Raw genomic sequence first — 26,819 nt, 5'->3', positions numbered from 1 at the left:
GCGGTATTAACAATTATTTAGATGGGGACTAACTAGCCCCCCTTAAAAAATTAGACAAAAAGTTATTTAATTTGATAGATATTTGTTAGATCAGGTATGATCAGCCAGTTGTTTTGTTAGATCTAACATAATTGCAGAGATATTATATACTAAATTAGAGGGACTAGCTCCCCCAAATCAAAATTTCAGACAAAAAAACATTCAGGCTGATACACCTTTGTTAGATCAGGTTAGATCAAGTTTTTATAATATTAGATCTTTTGTGCAAAAGATAGTATTAACAATCCTATTGTGGAAGCTTTGATGTATGTTAGATCAGGTATGATCATTCCATTGTTTTGTTAGACCTAATATAATTACACAGATATTAGGTATTAAATTGGGGGACTAGCCCTACAATTAAAAATTTCAGACAAAAAAAATCATTCAGACTAATAGATTTTTGTTAGATCAGGTTAGATCAAGTGTTTATTACATTAGATCTAACAAGCAAAAGTTGGTACTAACAATTATTTGGTGATGGGGCTAACCTATCATCAGCCCCCCTTAACAAATTGGACGAAAAGTATGATCAGTCAGTTGTTTTCTTAGATCTCACATAATTACAGAGATATTAGGTATTAAGTTGGAGCCCATCAAAATCAACAATTCAGACAAAAAAAAGAATTCAGGCTAATAGACCTTTATTACATAAGGTTAGATCTAACATGCAAAAGGTGGTTTTAATAATCATATTGTTGGGGCCTGTATGTACTTAAATGGAGTGCCAGCCCCTCATAACAAAAACATTGCACAAAAAGTTATTCAATTTGATATGTTAGATCAGGTATGATCAGTCATTTGTTTTATTGGATATACCATAGTTACAGAGATATTAGGTATTAATTCAGGGGGGCTACCCCCCCTTATCAAAATTCAGAGAAAAAAACAATCAGGTTAATAGAACGTTTTGATTAGGTTAGGTCAAGTGTTTATAACATTAGATCTAATGTGCAAAACCTGTCCACCTGGCACCATGGTCAGGAATACGCTGCCAGCATTTAACATTGCACATGCCGCTGCTTGTGCAATTCCTCCCACTACTTGTGAACTGTCAATCACGCACAAGCAGGGTCTGTTAATCCCTTTGGTCAGACTTGTCCGGGTTTATTGCAAACCGGAAATTTAGAGGTGGTGTAAAGGTTAAGAAGCAGTAGCAGGCTCCCTCATGTGAACCTACACCGAAGCTGTCTAAAGCTACATCATGCAGTTTCATAAAAATCCCCCAAAGTGTAGTCCACCCATGAACAATTGTTGATATAACATTAGGTATGATAGAAATTGTTATGATTGCCTCTTGCATGTTAGTGATCTAACAAATATCTATTAAACTGGATTCATTTTTGCCTGAAATTGTCTCTTGAGGATAACCCCCATCACCACTTATTTTATATCTTAACAAAAAGGTTAGATATAAAAAAAACTGACCACATCTGATCTCTCAAAAATAGTGTATATTTTTCTTTTACTAATGTAATGAATTTATAGAGGCTCCCACAATATACTGTAATTATTAATACCACCTTTTGCGTTTTAGATGTTATGTAATAAACACTTGATTTAACCTTTAAGATTTATGGTTGTAAAACGCCTACTATAAAGCTAAATATAAGGGGTCCTTCTTCTTTACCCATCTCCTTGATCTTTGTATAGAACCAGACATGTCATATTGTTTGCCTTATGAAATAACCGTGATATTGGGTCGACAAACGCATTACATTAAACCTGTTTTTAACTTGTACACGGAGGTGTCTGCCTTTTTACTCATACAGAAGAAGTTCTTCATCTTCACGGAAGAGAAATTGCACTTTAAACCCCAGAGCGATCTGTATTCCACACAGTTTTGCAGCACAGTGTATGTTTTTTGGATGTTAACAAACCTGAGACCAGAACATAGGATCCCCCATGATACAGCCCAGTATCCAGTTAGCTGACTACTACAAGTGTCAGCCTGTCTGTCTGCACTAAATAAGTGCCATCTCAAATTGTGAGTTTTATTCCTTCTTTTCCCATATCACACTTTATAATATGGATTTCACTATGAGGCGCCCCTTTTCTTTCTGATCTAGATCATCAAGGTGAACAGAGATCATTCTCCACAAGTGGAGCTGCCCGTTTCCTCCAAGTTGGATTTCAACCTCACCAATTGAACTTTTGATTCCAAATACACGGACACTAATTTTTAGTTTTGAGAGTCCACACACCATTCAATACACTTCCACAATATTTATAGGTTTTGACCAATATTGACTTATATTTATCTAACTTAATGCCACCACACACTATTTATATTTAGTGCGCCACCTTCCTAGGTGTTTCTTCACTTAGCTTTTTGATTACTTGTATTAAAATGGCTGTATTATTGTCATACCATTATTTATCAGCAAATCCGGTTTTATTTCACATTTTAACCTTTTTTTTATTTGTAGTGTCAGCTATTTCTAAATTATATGGGTATCTCATAATCCAAAATACTAAGAATAATAAAGTAGGCTGAAGGCTAGTTAACAATCATTACTTTACTGAATATCACTCAGAAATTATAACCCATAGCATCCTCTGGTAGCTAAATCCCCCCATTTGTCCCTTAGAAGAGCATTTATGCCCTTGTTGTTCCCTTGTTCAAAAGATAGTTAGTTGTGGGAAAAACATTAAATATTTGATACCAGCTCAAATATTGTTTAGGTCGGTGAAGCAATATGTAAAACATAATCTTATTCTTTCTGGAAGCAATAAGGCTACACTAATAAAAATAAATTATTTTAAAGATTATGCCAACATAATTAAAATGTAAACTAATATATTCACTGTGTTCTTATATTATTAATTAACATTTTTCTCATGACAAACAAAATAGTGTTCAACAAATTAATTTAAACAAACAACTCTCCATAAATGCTCTTTAGATGGAAACAAATGCCCAAAGCTTTAATGTAGGTCAACAGTGATTACTAAAGAAAAATTCCAAACAAATAAATATGCTTAATTAAGGATAGCTTTTACTTTCAGAATTAGTTTAGCTTCATTTAGAAACAATTCAAACGTAAGAAAGTTTATAATTAATGTAAAAACATTATCAGGTATGTATGAAACTTACATATGATTTATTTTATATATATATATATATATATATATATATATATATATATATATATATATATATATATATATATATATATATGTGTGTGTGTGTGTGTGTGTGTGTGTGTGTGTGTGTGTTTTATTTATCATAGTTTTTATAATACATTTTTTAGTTTATTAAAATGTACATTTATATTTCAAACATTTTATATTTCTGGAATAAAATTTTTCATCTGTAATGAACAGTCATTTAATTTATACATAAAAGTAAAATTAGGTTGATCAAGATCAAATGCAATTACAATTACGTTATGAAAAAACCCCCAGATGTGTATATGATATGGGGATGTGAACAAATATATTAGTAATTTGCAAATGTGTGTGTCAAATGAAATGTTATTTGTGTGTGGTTTTAGTTCTAGTTGCTAATACATTATCTTCCATCTTTGTACACCATTGGCTGATTCTCAAAATACTTTCCTAAACCTTATTACAAAGGAATGGGATAAAAAAATGCAGTAAGGACATTTAAAGTCAAATTAAACTTGCATGATTTAGATAGAAGTAAATTTAAAAAATTCTTAAAATCGCATTCTCTATTTTCAGATGTGCTTCGTTCTCTTGGTATCCCTTGTTGAAAAAGAATACGCACATATCCTACACTAGTGAGAGCTAGCTGCTGATTGGTGCCTGCATACATTTGTCTCTTGTGATTGGCTAGATAGATGTGTTCAGCTAGCTGCTAGTAGTGCAATGCTGGTCTTTCCTTAAAGGGTAAAAAGAAAATAAAGCAAATTTGATAAGAAAAGTAACTTGGAAAGTTGTTTAAAATTGTATGTTCTATCCAAATCATGAAAGAGAGAATGTGAGGAACTACTGTTTTTTTTTTAGCAGGATACATCACAACAACAGCAGTTCCTGCAGCGTGGAAGCGATGTTAAAACAGATATTGCAATCGGAAAAAAATGAATTAAGTCAAGGACAAAACCCATTATAAGCCATTAGGTAGGGACTGTTATGATATCAATAAGTTGTATTTTTTTGTGTAAACTTGTTACTTGTATAATCATTTTAATCAAACTAAAATCACAGTAAGACAAATTAGGACTGAATCATTACGTTCATTTACTGGGGCAATTTTTTTTAAAAGGACTGTAGTTTCAAATTTTCCAAGTTTAAAGGGACAGTCTAGTCAAAATTAAACTTTCATTATTCAGATAGTATGTATGTATGGGGTACTTGTAAAGCGCGGCTAATCACTCGTAATGGTCTCAAGACGCTGCTCATTTTATCGACCTCAGAAGGATGAAAGGCTGATAGGACCTCGCCAGGGATCAAACCTGCAAACCTTGGGTTGCTACAGAGTTCACCCACAGTGCCTTAACATGCTGAGCTATCTGTAGGACATGTAATTTTTATCAACTTTTTAATTTACTTTTATGATTAAATTGCCTTTTTTCTCTTGGTATTCTTAGTTGAAACTAAACCTAGGTTTAGAACATTAAAATAAATAATAAAACATACAATTACATTTGGTGTTGTTAAAAATCTATTCTTTAATAGCTAAAATAGAAAACCCGAAACTTTAAACGTTTTTCATGGATATTACAAAATATTGTGTTAACTGTAATGTACTAAAAAAATTATCAGGAATTGAACAAATTCACTCACCAGTCTTCTGACATTGTGCAATCTTCTCATAAACACCATCAGAATTCTCTATTAGAGCCTTGCTACTCTGGATTATCTGTGGATTAAATGTTATATATCATTAAAAAATGTTTAAGACCACAAAACACAATACATAGTTCTAAACTGTTAAAGAGGAATGCACCCTGCTGATTTCTCAAGGCTAAATCTTCAATATATCTGTCCCTAATTGTCTTTATCAGCTAATAACTGCAAAACAATGCAGTTTATATCTACATTATGACAGTGGGTGGAGTTTAGCTATTGAAAAAACAGAATTTATGCTTACCTGATAAATTTCTTTCTTTTGCGATGTACCGAGTCCACGGATTCATCCTAACTTGTGGGGTATTGTCCTTCCTGACAGGAAGTAGCAAAGAGAGCACCACAGCAGAGCCGTCTATATAGCTCCCCCCTTAACTCCACCCCCCAGTCATTCGACCGAAGGCCAAGGAAGAAAAGGAGAAACTATAAGCTGCAGAGGTGACTGAAGTTTACATAAAAAAATACTATCTGTCTTGAATAGACAGGGCGGGCCGTGGACTCGGTACATCGCAAAAGAAAGAAATTTATCAGGTAAGCATAAATTCTGTTTTCTTTTGCAAGAGGTACCGAGTCCACGGATTCATCCTAACTTGTGGGATACCAATACCAAAGCTTTAGGACACGGATGAAGGGAGGGACAAGACAGGAACCAAAACGGAAGGCACCACTGCTTGCAAAACCTTTCTCCCAAAAATAGCCTCCAAAGAAGCAAAAGTATCAAATTTGTAAAATTTGGAAAAGATATGAAGTGAAGACCAAGTCGCAGCCTTATAAATCTGTTCAACAGAAGCATCATTTTTAAAAGCCCATGTGGAAGCCACCGCTCTAGTGTAATTCTTTCAGGAGGCTGCTGTCCAGCAGTCTCATAAGCCAAACGGATGATGCTTTTCAGCCAAAAGGAAAGAGAGGTAGCCTTAGCCTTTTGACCTCTACGCTTTCCAGCATAGACAACAAACAAAGAAGATGATTGGCGAAAATCTTTGGTTGCCTGCAAATAAAACTTCAAGGCACAAACAACGTCCAAGTTGTGCAACAGACGGTCCTTCTTAGAAGAAGGATTAGGACACAGAGAAGGAACAACAATTTCCTGATTGATATTCCTGTTAGAAACAACTTTAGGGAGGAACCCAGGTTTGGTACGCAAAACCACCTTATCAGCATGGAAAACAAGATAAGGCGAGACACATTGTAATGCAGATAGTTCAGAAACTCTTCGAGCTGAAGAGATAGCAACTAGAAACAGAACTTTCCAAGATAGAAGCTTAATATCTATGGAATGAACGGGTTCAAACGGAACCCCCTGAATAACTTTAAGAACTAAATTGAGACTCCATGGCGGAGCAACAGGTTTAAACACAGGTTTAATTCTAACTAAAGCCTGACAAAAAGCCAGAACGTCTGGGGCATCTGCCAGACGCTTGTGCAACAGAATAGACAAAGCAGATATCTGTCCCTTTAAGGAACTAGCGGACAATCCTTTCTCCAATCCTTCTTGGAGAAAAGACAAAATCACAGGAATCCTGATCTTACTCCAAGAGTAGCCTTTGGATTCAGACAAAAAAAGATATTTACGCCATATCTTATGATAGATCTTCCTGGTGACAGGCTTTCGAGCCTGAATCAAGGTATCTATGATCGACTCAGAGAAACCCTGCTTTGATAAAATCAAGCGTTCAATCTCCAAGCAGTCGCAGAGAAATTAGATTTGGATGCTTGAATGGACCTTGAATCAAAAGGTCCCGTCTCAGTGGCAGAGTCCATGGTGGAAGAGATGACATGTCCACCAGGCCTGCATACCAAGTCCTGCGTGGCCATGCAGGCGCTATCAAATCACTGAAGCTCTCTCCTGTTTGATTCTGGCAATCAGACGCGGAAGGAGAGGGAATGGTGGAAACGCATAAGCCAGGTTGAACGACCAGGGTACTGCTAGAGCATCTATCAGTACTGCCTGAGGATCCCTTGACCTGGATCCGTAACGAGGAAGTTTGGCGTTCTGACGAGACGCAATCAGATCCAATTCTGGTGTGCCCCATAGCTAAACCAGTTGAGCAAACACCTCCGGATGGAGCTCCCACTCCCCCAGATGAAAAGTCTGACGACTTAGAAAATCTGCCTCCCAGTTCTCCACCCCTGGGATATAGATCGCTGATAGATGGTAAGAGTGAGTCTCTGCCCATCGGATTATCCTGGAAACCTCTATCATTGCCGAGGAACTCCTTGTTCCCCCCTGATGATTGATATAAGCTACAGTCGTGATGTTGTCCGACTGAAACCTGATGAATCCGGCTGAAGCCAGCTGAGGCCACGCCTGAAGAGCATTGAATATCGCTCTTAATTCCAGAATATTTAACAGTAGGAGGGCGTCCTCCTGAGTCCACAAACCCTGTGCTTTCAGGGAATTCCAGACTGCACCCCAGCCCAGTAGGCTGGCGTCCGTCGTCACAATAACCCAGGCTGGCCTGCGGAAACACATTCCCCTGGACAGGTTATCCTGTGACAACCACCAAAGAAGAGAGTCTATGGTCTCTTGATCCAGATTTATCTGTGGAGATAAATCTGCATAATCCCGATTCCACTGTTTGAGCATGCATAGTTGCAGTGGTCTGAGATGCAAGCAGGGCAAATGTTACTATGTCCATTGCCGCTACCATAAGTCCGATTACCTCCATACACTGAGCCACTGACGGCCGAGGAATGGAATGAAGAGCTCGGCAGGTGGTTAAAATCTTTGATTTCCTGACCTCCGTCAGAAAAATTTTCATGTCCACCGAATCTATCAGAGTTCCCAGGAATGGAACTCTTGTGAGAGGAATAAGAGAACTCTTTTTCACGTTCACCTTCCACCCATGAGATCTTAGAAAGGCCAACACTAAGTCCGTGTGAGACTTGGCAAGTTGGAAAGTCGACGCTTGAATTAAGATGTCGTCTAGATAAGGCGCCACTGCTATGCCCCTCGGCCTTAGGACCACCAGAAGGGACCCTAGCACCTTTGTGAAGATTCTTGGCGCCGTGGCCAACCCGAACGGGGAGAACCACAAACTGGTAATGCCTGTCCAGAAAGGCAAACCGGAGGAACTGGTGATGATCTTTGTGGATAGGAATGTGTAGATACGCATCCTTTAGATCCACGGTAGTCATATATTGACCCTCCTGGATCATTGGTAAAATAGTCCGAATGGTCTCCATCTTGAAGGATGGAACTCTTAGGAATTGGTTTAGGATCTTGAGATCTAGAATTGGTCTGAAGGTTCCCTCTTTTTTGGGAACCACAAACAGATTGGAGTAGAAACCTTGCCCCTGTTCTGTTTTCGGAACTGGGCAGATCACTCCCTTGGTAAAAAGGTCTTCTACACAGCGTAAGAACGCCTCTCTTTTTGTCTGGTTTTCAGGAGAAGTTGCTTGCTGCTTGTAAATGTAGGCCCCACCCACCTCACTCGATGTTGCTGGGGCCTACATAAAACTAACAAACCCTGCCTGAAAGCCATGTGGGTTATAAACAACCCCACAGAACCCTCAAGCAAATGTCCCATAAAACAGAAAACGTTACTCCCAGACACAAAAACGTTTGTCCCAAATTCACATAACAAACTGAGTGCCCACAAAAAATTAACCCTTTATGCAAGCTAGTAAAAACCTCTGATAACACTAGGATTACTGCTTACCCTTCCCCTAATGGGGACACTGTCAGCCTTTCTGAGTTAACACAGTCTCTGCAGAAAATATGACTGAACATACCTCATTGCTGTATAGCAAGAAACCGTTCCTCACACTGAAGTTTTCCTGTACTCCTCAGCTTCTGTGGGAACAGCAGTGGACCTTAGTTACAAATGCTAAGATCATCATCCTCCAGGCAGAAATCTTCATCTATGTCCTGCCTGAGAGTAAATAGTACAACACCGGTACCATTTAAAAATAACAAACACTTGATTGAAGATAAAATAAAACTAACAGTTTAACACCTCTTCTCTTTACCCTTCCTGCTTAGAGCCAGCAAAGAGAATGAGTGGGAGGTGGAGTTAAGGGGGGAGCTATATAGACAGCTCTGCTGTGGTGCTCTCTTTGCTACTTCCTGTCAGGAAGGACAATATCCCACATGTTAGGTTGAATCTGTGGACTCGGTACATCTTGCAAAAGAAATAACTCCAGTAAAAATGTGTTTCATTTGTTTTTGAATCATTAAGACTTGGCTGATATGTTATTCTAAACCAAAACAACATACATAACTTGTAATTAAAATGTGTTTACTCTCCATTTAAGATTAGATTACAGTTATTTGCATTAACACCTTTGTTGAGTGTGAGAAATCATTTGCATGTGTGAGATTAATTTATTGTAATCCAAAACCATCCTGATAACTGGTAAACAATATAAATGCCATTTGTATAAAGGCATGATGGGTATACTGAGCATATTTGCTCAATGATTATAGTGACATTTAATATTTAAAAAAATATTGTATTTTGATTATTTTAAATTATTGATTGAGATTGAGAAAGTACTGTTTGTCTGGTTTGGCTTAATATACTTCTGAAATTAAAGGGACATTGAACCCAAATTTTATCTTTCATGATTCAGATAGAGCATGCAATTTTAAGCATCTTTCTCATTTACTCCTATTATCAATTTTTCTTCATTCTCTTGCTATCTTTATGTAAAAAAAAACCTGGGTTGTCCTTGCTGATTGTTGGATAAAAGCTGTCCAAAGTTCTGAACCAAAAATTGGCTGGCTCCTTAGTTTAGATGCCTTCTTTTTCAAATAAAGATAGCAAGAAAACAAAGAAAAATTGATAATAGGAGTAAATTAGAAAGTTGGTTAAAATTGCATGCACTACCTGAATCACAAAAGAAAAAATGTGGGTTCAGTGTCCCTTTAAGTACAGTACAGGTTTCTATTAGAAGAAATGGACACAACTTATCTTCTATATTGGGATTTTAACAGTTCTCACACTCCACAGCAAAACTGTAGCAGGACAAATGCTAGGATATCAAATAGAATAGCACCTCCATAACCAGGATTTCAAACAAGATCACACCCTTCTGACCGGGGTTTTAAATTGGGATCCCTCCTTTGTGAACTGGATTTCAAATGGGAATGCGCCTTCCTGACCATGATTTCAAACGGGATTGCCTCTTTGTGACTGGGATTCCAATAATGTAGCCACACAAAATAAATTGAAAGCCACACAGTCATGGGTTTTGTCATTGTGGTCACGAAGATGCAATCCAGTTTAAAATCCCATTTATAAAGACGACTAAAACTGACAATCACAACAATACGAGTATAAATTAGAAAAAAAAATTACAGAATGAGATTGCTACACGCCATTTCTAGATGTTGGGTTCCTGATTTCCGTTTTCACACTTTTTCTGCAGATCCCATTAGCTGTATGGGATATAAAATATTAAATACATATACAAATGTAAGTTTGTGTCCTGGGCTATACAAATGCAATGAACAGAGCTTTAGTGAATCTAGACCATATATGCAAATACATCTAAAAATGTTGTCTGTGGCCATTTCAGAGTGTTTTGCTCATGTGAAAAATAATAGAATTATTTAAAATTGTGTTGGAATACTTGCAAAGATGTAAAAAAGGCCATTTCGGGACTTTACCAAGTGCCTTTAGGTGTCAAATTTCATAAGTATAAATGGTCTAAAAAACCCGTTGAAAAGTAGTGAGAAAACGTTTTATCTCCGGGTTAAAATAGGGCTTTTTCCAGCAAGCAGAAAACACAATCAAAGCTCAGAGAAACTGTTGTAACCACATCAAAGTGAAAAGTGCACTTGTTCTGCAGAAAACCTGCTGGCTAATAGATTGGACTGGACATCTTCATTTTCTAATTCAAGTGTGTTTTCCAGATTTAGATGATTGCCTTAGAAAACAATTTACTGGGAACTGAAACTCTGGCATTAATGTACAGAATGTGCTTTCTTTTTAATGTGTATCATACACAGAAGTGGGATGCACTCTCAAAATGGAGCGGGTACACATTCATAGCTCTCGGTGGTCACCTGGCACTCACAGTAAGTCGGTTTAATATTTAGTTAACACCAGACAAGCCTGGGTACAAGGTCCAGTAAGTAAAGATCACATATAAATATGAAACACAACACACACTAAAGGCAACAATCATACAGATACTGTACATACAGCTAAATTAAAAGCATAAGATGAAAAGTTAATGAAAGCATTTGGCCAAATGGTGATAGGCCCAGGTGCTAGGTCAGGACCTTTTTGCATCTGGGTCCCTAACCTACAGCGATACATGCAAGCCTTACACCAAACATGTACTCAAAGCTGTACAATTTGCAAGAGGCATGGAGTTTGTACCCATTTTAGTTTATTTGGCTGAAAGCTAGCATGTATTGCTGTGGATTAGGTTCCCAGGTCTTTGAAGTGGCAACATCTGGCTACATGCTATAACTTATCTTTAACCTCCTATAAAGTACCCCAAACCAATAATGCATTACTAAGTCATATTGTTATTTCTACAGATAAAGTGTATGAAAAGCACAAACCAATGAAGTAAAATTTGATATATACAGCCCAATTTATGTTACACGAGTGTAAAAGTTAAAAACATTAAGCTATTAATTATAAATAGCATTTGTAAAAGATTATTGCTTATGGAGAAATTATTAAAGGTACTTATGTAGTGAAGCAAAGGAATTCTTAATTGGGTTTGGCCATTAAAATGAAATGTTTCATCCAGTGCTGGAACACAAGGTACCACTCTAAGTACCAGCTGGTGGTAAAATCCCTAGTACCAAACCAGGGGCAAGGTTGCCTCGAGATGTAGATTGGACTGGAACACAGTATACTATTATATTCACACTGGCTAGTGGTCCCAATTCTGACTCCTCCCTAGAGTTTCTACCTAGATAGGAGAAGTACCAGAACATTGTATCCTAAACATGACTCACCTTCCATCTACAACACCCCATAGATACACACTCCAAATAAGCCAAATACAAAAGTGTACTAACTACATATGTGCAACTGCATGTACCAATGCAAAGACACCCATAGCCAACACTCCACAAAGTGCATTTTAAAACATCGGATGTGTCTTCTTTTGTTCTGTTTGTGTAAAAAAAAAACATGAATTTTTACACAGATTGCTTTCTCACAATGTTATTTTTTACAATCCCAAAATATAACATAGAATTTACACCAAATGACCAAAAGTATGTGGACCACAACATCTATATGAATTTGTTGGACATCCCATTCCAAAACTTTGATATGGAGTTGGCCCCCTTTTGTGGCTATAACAGTTGCAACTGGGAAGGCTTTCCAAAAGATTTTGGAGTGTGTCTGTGGGAATTCGTACCCATTCAGCCAAAAGAGCATTTGTGAGGCCAGGTACTGATGTTGGATGACAAGGGGCACAGTCATGATGGAACAGGAAAGACCTTCCCCAAACTGTTGTCACAATGCTGAAAGCACTAATGTTCTAAAATGTCTATGTATTCTATAGACATTATCATACCTCAACCAAACTTAAAATAGGAACTATGCATTCAGAAAGGTAGCATTCTCCAGGCATCCGCCACACCCAGATTCTTCCATCAGACTACAAGAGTGAAGCGTGATTCATCACTCCAGAGAACACGTTTTCACTGTTCCAGAGTCCAGTGGTGGCGTGCTTTACACCACTCTAACTGATGCTTGGTATTGAGCATGTTGATGTGTGAGGCTTTTGTACAGCTGCATGGCCATGTAGACCTATTTAATGAAGCTTCAGATGCACACTTATTATGCTGATGTTGCTTCCAGAGGAAGCGTGGAACTCTGTAGTGAGTGATAAAACTGATAATAGGTGATATTTGCGTGTAATGAACTTGAGGATTGTATGCACCTGCTAGCAATGGTGTGGCTAAAACTCCTAAACTAATGAATTAGTAGGGGTGTCCACATACGTTTGGTCATATATTGTATATACACTGCTTTTTGGAATGCAAAACTTACTTTTACTTTCCCACGTTGTGTGATTGGCTGTTCTGCCTAAAAAGATTTCTCTAAGTGTTTGATATACAGGAAGCATGACATGTATATTATGTAGAAATAATTTATAAATCTATAGCACAGAACAAAAAGCAAACATTTATTTTATATTCACATTATATTTTAGATATGCAGTTGACATATTGTTATTTTGTTATTCATTGACTATAAACTTTAAGACAAGGTATAGTTTGCATTATTTGCACAAAACCACCCAGAACCTGTTATAGAGCTACAAAGTAAAAAGCTATGCATAATACATATTTTTATATTAATAGCTTCTTTAAATGTTAGGGTTGTTGTTGCAGCTGAAAATGTCACATTTATAACTAAATACAACAGTACCTTCATCACTGCATTCCTTCTATGACCAGGAACAATTAATCTCAAACATTGACGCAATCACCTTTTCTCAAGCTCTGGTACACATGGTGACGATTATCCATAAAATGGCAGGACATTTTATCATTGAAGCAATAGAAGCTTATTAAAGTGCATGTAAACTCACCGATACTCGACATTCACAAATGTTTCATCATAAAAAAATAGCATAACTTTAATTCATAAATTTACTGCAAACGTCATATAATACCTATTTATATACCTATATAACTCCCAAAGTCTTGATTTCTCCCTCCGCCCGCCATTTTGTTCCGCTTTCTTAACATTGATTGACATTTCCCTAAACTAATAATGTGGCGTACCCCGTGGCGTCCAGCCCCCTTTTCATAACGTCATTTTAAATCTCTGCGCATGCGTCTTTTATATGCGCATGCGTATAACCACTTGAGCTGTATTTCTAAGCGATGCGCGCACATGCTCTAAGCATGCGCATATAAAGCCAGCATTCACAACCTCAGTGTATTTCACAGGACCTGCAAGTAAGTATCAATGCTGCGCCGCAAACTGTTTGAAATGGAAAATCAATAACAAACATATTCGGCACTCAATTACAAACGCATGCGCACAAACTGTAGCCGTAGTGAACGCGCAAGAGTGATACGTCATAGAGCGGGCGGGACCGCTCTAGTCGTTATACGCTGAAAATAAATGAAGTTATGGATGGGAGGAGCGGAGCATGAAAACGGAGCAAAGTTAGTAACGTAATTATTAATTTATATGTTCTGTAGATATAAAAAAAAAATATGCGGTATTGATAATGGAGTCCATAAAAACTGATTTTGAGGGTCAATATATAAAAAATTTACATCCACTTTAACACTTTAGTTTTGAGGAAATCCAAGTAAAGAAATACAAGTTTAATAGTTGTGCTTCTTTAATCTCTATACAATGAAAGCAACTAACAAACTCTACCATAATATAACATTTGTAAACACACATTTTCAATTGGTGAACAACAAAATATTGATAACATTAAGAAAATTATCAAAGGCGACAATGAATATGCAACAATTTTTGCAGATAACCTCCAAAAAAATAAATACAGCATCTTTCACTGCAATGGAAGAAACTCAAACTTTCTGCAAAATTAACGAATATAAATTGTCACCTGATAATGATATATATATATATATATATATATATATATATATGTATAGAATTAAGTAGAATGTTACCATTCAGTGTCAGTGAGTGGAAACAGGCGTTACTCAAGTAAATGCGCTAGTCAGAGGTATGAAAATCTCATAGAGCAGCTATGAAGGTACAAATATTGTATGATAGACTAAGTCTATACAATATAGGAAAAATAGGAGTCAAAGGGTAAACAGCGCTTATGGAGATTCTTAAAAACTGAATAATATTAAAATCTCGGCAGTGTTGGTGGGTAAAAAAAACAAAAAAAAAAAAAAAAAAAAAGGGAAGAGAAGTATATGAATATACGTATATATATTAGAGTCTTTGATAGGATATTGGAATCCTAGTGTAATGATTTTTTTTTACCCACCAACACTGCCGAGATTTTAATATTATTCAGTTTTTAAGAATCTCCATAAGCGCTGTTTACCCTTTGACTCCCATATATATATATATATATATATATATACATACCGGTATATATATATATATATATATATATATATATATTTATGCATGCTGTTTCACGCTCTGTAGCATCTAATGAAATTCATAGGAAATCTACCTCTGAGGCTGATTATATCAAAGAACAGACCCTGAAGAGGCAATCAGTAGCTGTGAAGGACAGTGTTCTGGATCACATACTGACATTTCACTAGAATAATCCTGACTTTATAATTCAGATAGTCTCGGATGATCTTTATGAAGGTGAACGCTCTAGCAGTGAGCTCACCTGTACTGTACACAGGAATGTAACAGCATTTTAGTATAAAAACACAAAAAAGAAAAGAAAGAAATAATGCAGCGACATCTAGTAACTATGTCATACTAACTATTCGTTAATAACTTATTTTTTTATTTTCAATGAACAATGCAAAAAGTATAATTATTATTCACTGTATTACACACAGTATTATAACATATCATTTATATCTATCCTGAGTATTTTCTTTGGGAATGTCTTTTTAAGGATGTATAACATCTTTCTTTAACCCTTTAAGTGCTTAGCACTTTCCCACCGGGGTGCTAAGCTGATTTAATTTTTTTTTTTTTTTTTAACAGATCTCCAAGACTTACACATTTGAAAAGGTTAGGTGATTACCTTTCCAACGGTGGGTCTTGGGGGTCTGTAGCTGCTTAGATGCCTGAGTTACAGGCTTCTAAGCAGCATGTCCCTTTTCCCTATTCTTGTCATCGTCTATTTTAAATAAAGTTGCACGGTGACATCATCACATCATTGCGTGTGATGTCACCACGCAAAACGTGAGGCCCCGGCGATGCCTGTCACTATACAGGCCCGATCGCCGGGGTAGGAGCGGGTGGGAGCCCCCAGGTCTCCTTCAAGGTGGGAGAGTGCTAGCGACGGCTCTGAGCGAGAAACTCTGCGACGGCTCAGAGCCGTCTTTAGCACTGAAAGGGTTAAAGGGACAGTAAATACCTTGAGATTTTGATATAAAATGTTTAGTTATGAATAATGAAACAACTTGCGTTATATTTTCATTATTTATTTTGCTTTTTCATTTAATTTAGCTCTGAATCTAAGCTGTTTTTAATACTCAGAAATTGAAATGCACCTTGCTAACTTTTCAAGGCTATAACCCTGCTACATATCTGTCTCTAATTGGCCTTAACTGATAACATCTGCCAATAAATGCATTTTACACTACAGTGACTAGCCTTGATGTCTGCAGACTAAAGCCCAGATTGGCTCCTCCAAATAAGGCAAATGGTGAGTTAAATTTGGATTTTGAAAAATAATTTCAGAAAAGAAGGATGTTAATGTTTTTTAAAAAAACGTGAAGACTTGGTTGATGAGTTATTCTTTGGCGGCACAAAAGAAATTTATTGTAATTAATCTGTCAGGAATGAACAGCTCAGTGGCTTGTTCTAGGGCGGCGGTTCCCAAACTGCGGGGGGCCCTGGGGCACTTAAGGGGAGGCGCGAGAGCAGGAGCGGATGTGCTTTTTTTTTTAGCATTTTTTTCCGTGCGGTAAATCCGGCTTGGCGCCCATGAGAGCCGGATTTACTGCACGGCTATTGGCTAAGAGGTGAAAATGTCACCTCTTAGCAAAAAATTTTTAGCAGTGGGCTGCTGTAGCAGCTAAAAACGGATATCGGTTAAAACAAATAAAGGAGCTTTCTACATGAAGTATCTAACACTTCATGAATGAAAGTCCCCTTTATTTGTTTCAATAGTAAATCCTAGCGTTTGTATAACGCTAGGATTGACTTTCACTTTAATGCTCATATTAAGGCTTTACATATGTATTGAGTGTAAGTGACTGTTTATATTTGCTCCCCTTGCTTGGTGGTATATTGTTACATCCTCCATTGCAACCATATTAAGTGTGACTTATTATTAAGAATTTGTAGTAAGTGAGACAGTTGCTACACCTATCTTTTAATGTTTTATGGATTTGAAAAGCATGAAATGACCATACTGACAAGTGACCCCCTCAAACACACACACACTGTGGTAGCATCCATCTGCAAAAGGCAAAGAAGCTGCACTGCTACAGACAGAAATTGCTGCAGAAGCATCTCTACCACTTTTGCAGAATGGATGTTTATCTGATGAGTACAAGCTACTTTGGGTAAACTGCAGTACTTCCCTGTATTTTAGAAGTGCGCTAATACCATTCACTGGAACAAGACCGCTTTTAATGTTTTTTCATGTTCTTATTTTAAAAAGTGCGTGCATGGATGTGCATGCGGGCGTGTGCAATTTTAATAAGTAAACTACAAGAATTTCAAAGTGCATTCTTTCCCAACTTTAATAGCATCTATGGCGCGGGGGAGGCTTAACTTGAAAGTTTAGCCAAAGGGGAGGCCCACTGTGTAAGACTTTGAAAACCTCTGTTCTAGGGCCTGGTTACCACCTGGGAGTAGATTATTTTAGCCCAATTGTGCTTTTGACAGAGGAGAGCTTTCCTGTATCAGTCTGATCCTGACAAACAAGGTAAGTCCAGCCTGGAAATACCAGATAATTCTCCTCTGAACAAGGAACATGGCAACCCCAGACAATTGCTTCGGCCCTTCTTTGGGTCTAGTCAGTGAGGTGCATCCTTCTAAGCACATTTTGTAAGGAATCCACATCTGGTTTCCCCATCACCATTCTGTTTCTCTTTCTGTTTGCATTTGTATTAGGACCCTGGAAAGTCAGACTGATATACTTAAAGAAAGTTTCCCTCTATAAAAATCACAATTGGGCTAAAAGAAGCTACTCCCATGAATTAACCAGACCAAAGGACAGATGTTGTTCATCTGCTTTTTTTCTGTTTATATTTGTATTGTGACCCTAGGGAAAATCTCCCTAAGGGTGATGGGGGAAACCAAACATGGACTCCTTGTCCAATGTGCTTAGAAGGATAAGGCTGCACCTCATTGAGGAGGACTAAAGGAAGACGAAACAATCATCTATGGTTACCACTATCCTTGTTCAGAGGAGAATTGCCAGGTATTTTGCAGCTGGGCTGATCTTGTGAGGCAGGATCAGACTGATATACTTCAGGAAAATTCTACACTGTGATAAGCACACTTGGGCTAAAATTAGCAACTCCCAGGTGGTAACCAAGCCAAAGAACAAGTCACTGTGCTGTGTTTGTTCCTGGCAGACTGCTTCTGTTTTTATTTACATGAAGAAAACAAATAAACTGCAATCAATGTATTTGGTTTTGCTATATAAATTTTTGTTGTTTACTGCTCATGTAACAATAAAAACTTATAAAAGCAGAAATAATGGTACAGTGACCTGAAGCCAATTTTTGTTTGTTTACAAAATAAAAACCAAAGAGCAAGAATTATTATAATAAATATAAGACAGATCAACAATATCTTGGCCTGGTGTAATGACCAGTGTTCCCTCTAAGGCCAGTTTTGTGTGCGGCCCAGCAGTGAAACAGTTAATTAGGTAACCACACCCTGCAATTAGCAAACAATGCACAATGCAGATGGCAAGGTATGGTTCTCTTGTTAACTGTTTCACTGCTGGGCTGCATACAAAACTGGCCTTAGAGGGAGCACTGGTAATGACCCTTGTGGATTAACTCCATTTTATTCAATCATGAGGCGTCTATACTACCTCTATCAAACTTTAATCAAAGGTTCTTTATAATGTATTCTTGGTAAAAACCACTTAATTACATTTATCAACAACTAATACCAAGTGCATATGCCCCTTTGTTTATACTACGTATATTTACAGAGCCAAATAGATATTATAACTGATTTATAATCACACACGATAACTGGTATGGATTTCTGGCACAGACCTCAATAAAGATAATACACTGGCGACTCATGAGGTGTTAAATCTTCGTGTTTTGGGTTGCATGAAAATTAATGATCTTATTTTGTGACACATATATCTTCTGATTATATTTTTTATATGTAACCACTATTAAACATGATGCATTAATGTCTGTTAATATACATTGCAGCATTCTGAGAAATAAAACTTTATTTAAACAGAGTTGTTACCATTACTGCAGTTTCAATAAGTACTCTGATAGTTTAACTAAGGCCTAGATTTAGAGTTTTGCGTTAGAAGGGGTGCGTTAGCTATGCATGATTTTTTCTGGCCGCACCTTTTAAATACCGCTGGTATTTAGAGTTCACAGAAGGGCTGCGTTAGGCTCCAAAAAAGGAGTGTATAGCATATTTACCGCAACTGCAACTCTCAATACCAGCGGTGCTTACGGACGCAGCCAGCTTCAAAAACATGCTTGTGCACGATTCCCCCATAGGAAACAATGGGACAGTTTGAGCTGAAAAAAAACCTAACACCTGCAAAAAAGCAGCGTTCAGCTCCTAACGCAGCCCCATTGTTTCCTATGGGGAAACACTTCCTAAGTCTGCACCTAACACCCTAACATGTACCCCGAGTCTAAACACCCCTAACCTTACATTTATTAACCTCTAATCTCCCGCCCCCGCTATTGCTGACCCCTGCATTTTATTATTAACCCCTAATCTTCCGCTCCGTACACCGCCGCAACCTACGTTATCCCTATGTACCCCTAATCTGCTGCCCCTAACACCGCCGACCCCTATATTTATTAACCCCTAATCTGTCCCCCACAACCTCGCCGCCAGCTACCTACAATAATTAACCCCTAATCTGCCGACCGGATCTCGCCGCTACTCTAATAAATGGATTAACCCCTAAAGCTAAGTCTAACCCTAACACTAACACCCCCCTAAGTTAAATATAATTTAAATCTAACGAAATAAATTAACTCTTATTAAATAAATTATTCCTATTTAAAGCTAAATACTTACCTGTAAAATAAACCCTAATATAGCTACAATATAACGAATAATTATATTGTAGCTATTTTAGGATTAATATTTATTTTACAGGCAACTTTGTATTTATTTTAACAAGGTACAATAGCTATTAAATAGTTATTAACTATTTAATAGCTAAAATAGTTAAAATAATTACAAAATTACCTGTAAAATAAATCCTAGCCTAAGTTACAATTAAACCTAACACTACACTATCAATAAATTAATTAAATACAATACCTACAAATAACTACAATTAAATAAACTAAAGTACAAAAAATAAAAAAGAACTAAGTTACAAAAAATAAAAAAATATTTACAAACATTAGAAAAATATTACAACAATTTTAAACTAATTACACCTACTCTAAGCCCCCTAATAAAATAACAAAGACCCCCAAAATAAAAAAATGCCCTACCCTATTCTAAATTAAAAAAGTTCAAAGCTCTTTTACCTTACCAGCCCTGAAAATGGCCATTTGCGGGGCATGCCCCAAATAATTCAGCTCTTTTGCCTGTAAAAAAAAACATACAATACCCCCCCCCAACATTACAACCCACCACCCACATACCCCTAATCTAACCCAACCCCCCCTTAAATAAACCTAACACTAAGCCCCTGAAGATCTTCCTACCTTATCTTCACCATGCCAGGTTCACCGATCCGTCCTCCGAAGTCTTGATCCAAGCCTCCGAAGTCTTCATCCAAGCCCAAGCGGGGGCTGGCGATCCATAATCCGGCTGAAGTCTTCTATCAAGCGGCGGCTGAAGAGGTCCAGAAGAGGCTCCAAAGTCTTCATCCTATCCGGGAAGAAGAGGAGATCCGGACCGGCAACCATCTTGATCCAAGCGGCATCTTCTATCTTCATCCGATGACGAACGGCTCCATCTTGAAGACCTCCAGCGCGGATCCATCTTCTTCTTCCGACGTCCAACTGAAGAATGAAGGTTCCTTTAAGGGACGTCATCCATGATAGGATTCTATCAGCCAATCGGAATTAAGGTAGGAAAATTCTGATTGGCTGATGGAATCAGCCAATCAGATTCAAGTTCAATCCGATTGTCTGATTGGATCAGCAAATCAGATTGAGCTTGCATTCTATTGGCTGTTCCGATCAGCCAATAGAATGCGAGCTCAATCTGATTGGCTGATCCAATCAGCCAATCGGATTGAACTTGAATCTGATTGGCTGATTCCATCAGCCAATCAGAATTTTCCTACCTTAATTCCGATTGGCTGATAGAGGCTTGGATCAAGACTTTGGAGGACGGATCGGTGAACCTGGCATGGTGAAGATAAGGTAGGAAGATCTTCAGGGGCTAAGTGTTAGGTTTATTTAAGGGGGGTTTGGGTTAGATTAGGGGTATGTGGGTGGTGGGTTGTAATGTGGGGGGGGGTATTGTATGTTTTCTTTTACAGGCAAAAGAGCTGAATTATTTGGGGCATGCCCCGCAAATGGCCCTTTTCAGGGCTGGTAAGGTAAAAGAGCTTTGAACTTTTTTAATTTAGAATAGGGTAGGGCATTTTTTTATTTTGGGGGTCTTTGTTATTTTATTAGGGGGCTTAGAGTAGGTGTAATTAGTTTAAAATTGTTGTAATATTTTTCTAATGTTTGTAAATATATTTTTATTTTTTGTAACTTAGTTCTTTTTTATTTTTTGTACTTTAGTTAGTTTATTTAATTGTAGTTATTTGTAGGTATTGTATTTAATTAATTTATTGATAGTGTAGTGTTAGGTTTAATTGTAACTTAGGTTAGGATTTATTTTACAGGTAATTTTGTAATTATTTTAACTATTTTAGCTATTACACTGTGTGCAGAATTATTAGGCAAATGAGTATTTTGACCACATCATCCTCTTTATGCATGTTGTCTTACTCCAAGCTGTATAGGCTCGAAAGCCTACTACCAATTAAGCATATTAGGTGATGTGCATCTCTGTAATGAGAAGGGGTGTGGTCTAATGACATCAACACCCTATATCAGGTGTGCATAATATTAAGCAACTTCCTTTCCTTTGGCAAAATGGGTCAAAAGAAGGACTTGACAGGCTCAGAAAAGTCAAAAATAGTGAGATATCTTGCAGAGGGATGCAGCACTCTTAAAATTGCAAAGCTTCTGAAGCATGATCATCGAACAATCAAGCGTTTCATTCAAAATAGTCAACAGGGTCGCAAGAAGCGTGTGGAAAAACCAAGGCGCAAAATAACTGCCCATGAACTGAGAAAAGTCAAGTGTGCAGCTGCCAAGATGCCACCAGTTTGGCCATATTTCAGAGCTGCAACATCACTGGAGTGCCCAAAAGCACAAGGTGTGCAATACTCAGAGACATGGCCAAGGTAAGAAAGGCTGAAAGACGACCACCACTGAACAAGACACACAAGCTGAAACGTCAAGACTGGGCCAAGAAATATCTCAAGACTGATTTTTCTAAGGTTTTATGGACTGATGAAATGAGAGTGAGTCTTGATGGGCCAGATGGATGGGCCCGTGGCTGGATTGGTAAAGGGCAGAGAGCTCCAGTCCGACTCAGACGCCAGCAAGGTGGAGGTGGAGTACTGGTTTGGGCTGGTATCATCAAAGATGAGCTTGTGGTGCCTTTTCGGGTTGAGGATGGAGTCAAGCTCAACTCCCAGTCCTACTGCCAGCTTCTGGAAGACACCTTCTTCAAGCAGTGGTACAGGAAGAAGTCTGCATCCTTCAAGAAAAACATGATTTTCATGCAGGACAATGCTCCATCACACGCGTCCAAGTACTCCACAGCGTGGCTGGCAAGAAAGGGTATAAAAGAAGAAAATCTAATGACATGGCCTCCTTGTTCACCTGATCTGAACCCCATTGAGAACCTGTGGTCCATCATCAAATGTGAGATTTACAAGGAGGGAAAACAGTACACCTCTCTGAACAGTGTCTGGGAGGCTGTGGTTGCTGCTGCACGCAATGTTGATGGTGAACAGATCAAAACACTGACAGAATCCATGGATGGCAGGCTTTTGAGTGTCCTTGCAAAGAAAGGTGGCTATATTGGTCACTGATTTGTTTTTGTTTTGTTTTTGAATGTCAGAAATGTATATTTGTGAATGTTGAGATGTTATATTGGTTTCACTGGTAAAAATAAATAATTGAAATGGGTATATATTTGTTTTTTGTTAAGTTGCCTAATAATTATGCACAGTAATAGTCACCTGCACACACAGATATCCCCCTAAAATAGCTATAACTAAAAACAAACTAAAAACTACTTCCAAAAATATTCAGCTTTGATATTAATTAGTTTTTTGGGTTCATTGAGAACATGGTTGTTCAATAATAAAATTAATCCTCAAAAATACAACTTGCCTAATAATTCTGCACTCCCTGTAAATAGTTCTTAACTATTTAATAGCTATTGTACCTGGTTAAAATAATTACAAAGTTGCCTGTAAAATAAATATTAATCCTAAAATAGCTACAATATAATTATAATTTATATTGTAGCTATATTAGGGTTTATTTTACAGGTAAGTATTTAGCTTTAAATAGGAATAATTTATTTAATAAGAGTTAATTTATTTTGTTAGATTTAAATTATATTTAACTTAGGGGGGTGTTAGGGTTAGACTTAGCTTTAGGGGTTAATACATTTATTATAGTAGCGGTGTGGTCCGGTCGGCAGATTAGGGGTTAATAATTGTAGGTAGGTGGAGGCGACGTTGGGGGCGGAAGATTAGGGGTTAATAAATATAATATAGGGGTCGGCTGTGTTAGGGGCAGCAGATTAGGGGTACATAGGTATAATGTAGGTTGCGGCGGTGTACGGAGCGGCAGATTAGGGGTTAAAAAAAATATGCAGGTGTCAGCGATAGCGGGGGCGGCAGATTAGGAGTTAATAAATATTATGTAGGTGTCGGCGGTATTAGGGGCAGCAGATTAGGGGTACATAGGGAAAATGTAGGTGGCGGCGGTGTGCGGTCGGGAGATTAGGGGTTAAAAAATTTTAATAGAGTGGCGGCGATGTGGGGGGGCCTCGGTTTAGGGGTACATAGGTAATTTATGGGTGTTAGTGTACATTAGAGCACAGTAGTTAGGAGCTTTATAAACCGGCGTTAGCCCAGAAAGCTCTTAACTACTGACTTTTTTCTGCGGCTGGAGTTTTGTCGTTAGATTTCTAACGCTCACTTCAGCCACGACTCTAAATACCGGCGTTAAAAAGATCCCATTGAAAAGATAGGATACGCAATTGACGTAAGGGGATCTGCGGTATTGAAAAGTCGCAGCTGCAAAGTGAGCGTTAGACCCTTTCCTGACTGACTCTAAATACCAGCGGTAGCGCAAAACCAGCGTTAGGAGCCTCTAACGCTGGTTTTGACGGCTAACGCCAAACTCTAAATCTAGCCGTAAGTAGATTACTTTCTTTTCAAGAGACATAGAAATCCTGGCATATTAAAACAACTTGTCCCATTAAATTAGGTTTTCCAATATCTAGTTTAGACAATAATTTATAATAGGTCTCTATATAAAGCTTTGCCACTCCCAAGAAATACTTTTGTTTTATGAATCCAATAACTGTGTTCCTCAGTCTCCCTTGGAATGTTGATATGTAATTTTGTGTTACACGCGTTTCACAACATTAACCCTGAGGGCATGAAGAAATTTCTGTAATTTCACAGTCTTGGCCAGCAGGTTTAGAGACACTATACATTCATGTTTAATGGTAAAGTGAGCATGTCAATGTAAAGCTGATGAATTATGACTTCCTTAACAACTAGTGGCTCAAATATTTAATAAATAATTGTTGTATAATAAAATGTTCAGTGACATTCTTCTGTTTTTAATTGTATCTCAAACCTCATAATTTCAAGTTAGCAAGGAATTAATTCTGAAATTCATTCTTGGTCCCTACAAGAGACTTAATAAATCTGATGTGGAAAAAAAAAAAACATCTGACAATTGCCAGTGGTGCCAAACATTCTACATAGTGAAATAAAATTTTAAACAGAGTGCATTTTAATACAATACTACCCATATGCATTCATACAGAAACATATCTAAAAGTGTGTTTCATCTTTTCAAAACATATATTATACATCATTAAACAACAATGTCCCCTAGTTCTGACAACATTTTTAACAAATTCCATTAAAATATAACCCAGTGATGTCCAACAGTCTAGTATAGTGAAATATATTTTTGGGCATAGAGTCTAGTGTAATACAATAGCATCCACATATATTCTTAAAAAAAGTGCGTAATACTTAAATATATCTCATGCCAGAAGTGAAAAAAAAAATTCTATGCTTAGAATGACAGCAGTGTATACTTGCCATAGACCAAGTCACACTACTTAAAAGGAGAAGAAAAAAATTATATGCTTAGAATGACAGCAGTGTTTACTCGCCATAGACCAAGTCACACTACTTAAAAAGAGAAAAAATAAATAAAAATAATAATGATTGTGAGCAATTTATACATAAAATACAACATATTTGTGTTCAAAATACAAGGAGCATAGACTCTCATTAAAGCTTATTAACTCCAATACTCCCTCTCTGCCTAAATTCAAGTCAAGCTTCAGCTTGAGAGTTTTTAAAAGAACTTAGATTAATATATACAGAGAAGGGAGCGTGAGGGAAGGATAGAGGACTCTCAACAAGTATATAAATTATTTGCTTCATTTTCCAAGAAGTTTTGAGCTGTTTCAGGTGAATTAAAAAAAAAAAGAAGTCAGATCCAGATTTTAACTTCAGCTTAGCTGGGTATAGCAAGGAAAAAAATCTCTTTTCAGAGACTAGACGGGAACACAGTGTTGAGAATTGCTTTCTTTTAGATGAAGTTTCAATCAAAAAGTCCTGAAAGAGTAGAATTTCCACTCCTTGAAACTGTAGAGATTGCCGTTTCCTATAAGCCCTTAGAATTTTAGTCAGTTAGAGATTCTCAACTCTATTTCTGATATTCTTTCCGCCTGGATTTTTAACTCCCCTAAAATTATATCCAGCTTGATGTATATCTCCTCTTACTTCGGAGTAATAAGAGCTGAAACTTGAGCTGCAATTTCGCCAACGTTGAGGCCATCAGTGATTTTATCTTCCACAATTGACTTATCAGGAGAGGAAGTAATTTTACTACCTTTTTTGTCAACTTGTTTCATTTTAGGTGACATTCTGACTTGCTTTAAATATTTATCCATAGGCTCTAGGCGAGCACTTAGCAGATTACTTCTGAGTCTCCCACTCAAATTAGCCTCCTATCACACTCTCAGCTATAAGTAGCTGTAGCTTTAATCATTAAGATCCTGCTAATCAGGCCAGCCAGGTAGACACTGTATATCACAGACAATTTATAGTTGCCAGATATAGCCCAAGCAAGAAAGAAAATAAATAAACTACCACCAGTCATTTGTTAAGTATTGCAAGCACATCAGCAATCTAATTTCATGGTTCATTATTGCAAAAATTCAATAGAGTTTGAATTGGAACAGTAGAGTTTGAGAGATAAAAATTGAATTTAAGTTACAGTCACTGCTTCAGTGGAGTACCTTATCAGTTCTCTGAGTTTGTCAACCAGCACTCCCAGGGACCCGTAGCTCCTTCTTTAAGGGGTGAAGACCTCAAGTTGTAAGGCAATTCTGTAGTGCCGATTACCATACTCCAAGCACCTGCTTTATTGGTCGAGGCTTAAGCTTAACTGAGCCCCTAAACCTTTCTCGTGCACTTATATGCAAAATGTGCGGCAACCGCACCTCCGTGATCAATTTCCACTTTGGGCCAAACAGGAGGTATCGGCATTGCTGTCTTTCTGCCAAAAAAAAGCAACCTTCCCTCGGCCATTGAAAAGCCCCAGCTTTAGCGGCTAACCCGGTTTCGTCTCCACCGCTGCTCCGTCTCCGCTCTCTCACTGGGCTTGTGTCTTCATTTTGCGTGCTGACGTAACAGTGCACACACACCCTTTTTTTTCTTTTCTTTACAGCATGTATTATGTTGATTACTATTATATTAATCCTCTACAGGGAGTGCAGAATTATTAGGCAAATTAGTATTTTGACCACATCATCCTCTTTATGCATGTTGTCTTACTCCAAGCTGTATAGGCTCGAAAGCCTACTACCAATTAAGCATATTAGGTGATGTGCATCTCTGTAATGAGAAGGGGT

General features: G+C 37.5%; 1 protein-coding gene across 2 annotated transcripts in view; it reads right to left on the bottom strand.

Moving 5' to 3' along the window:
- Positions 1 to 26,819, bottom strand: part of PLCL2 (phospholipase C like 2) — a 568,421-nt gene that overhangs the window by 123,843 nt on the left and 417,759 nt on the right. For both annotated transcript variants that reach the window (XM_053714212.1, XM_053714213.1), the window contains exon 5: positions 4,792 to 4,867. In XM_053714212.1, the coding sequence (XP_053570187.1) occupies positions 4,792 to 4,867 (76 nt within the window). The remainder of the gene's footprint in view (positions 1 to 4,791; positions 4,868 to 26,819) is intronic.

Source organism: Bombina bombina, chromosome 5 (assembly GCF_027579735.1).
Source record: "Bombina bombina isolate aBomBom1 chromosome 5, aBomBom1.pri, whole genome shotgun sequence".
Taxonomy (NCBI): Eukaryota; Metazoa; Chordata; class Amphibia; order Anura; family Bombinatoridae; genus Bombina; species Bombina bombina.
The sequence above is the reverse complement of the archived record's forward strand: the minus strand, read 5'-3'. Positions and strand labels throughout refer to the sequence as shown.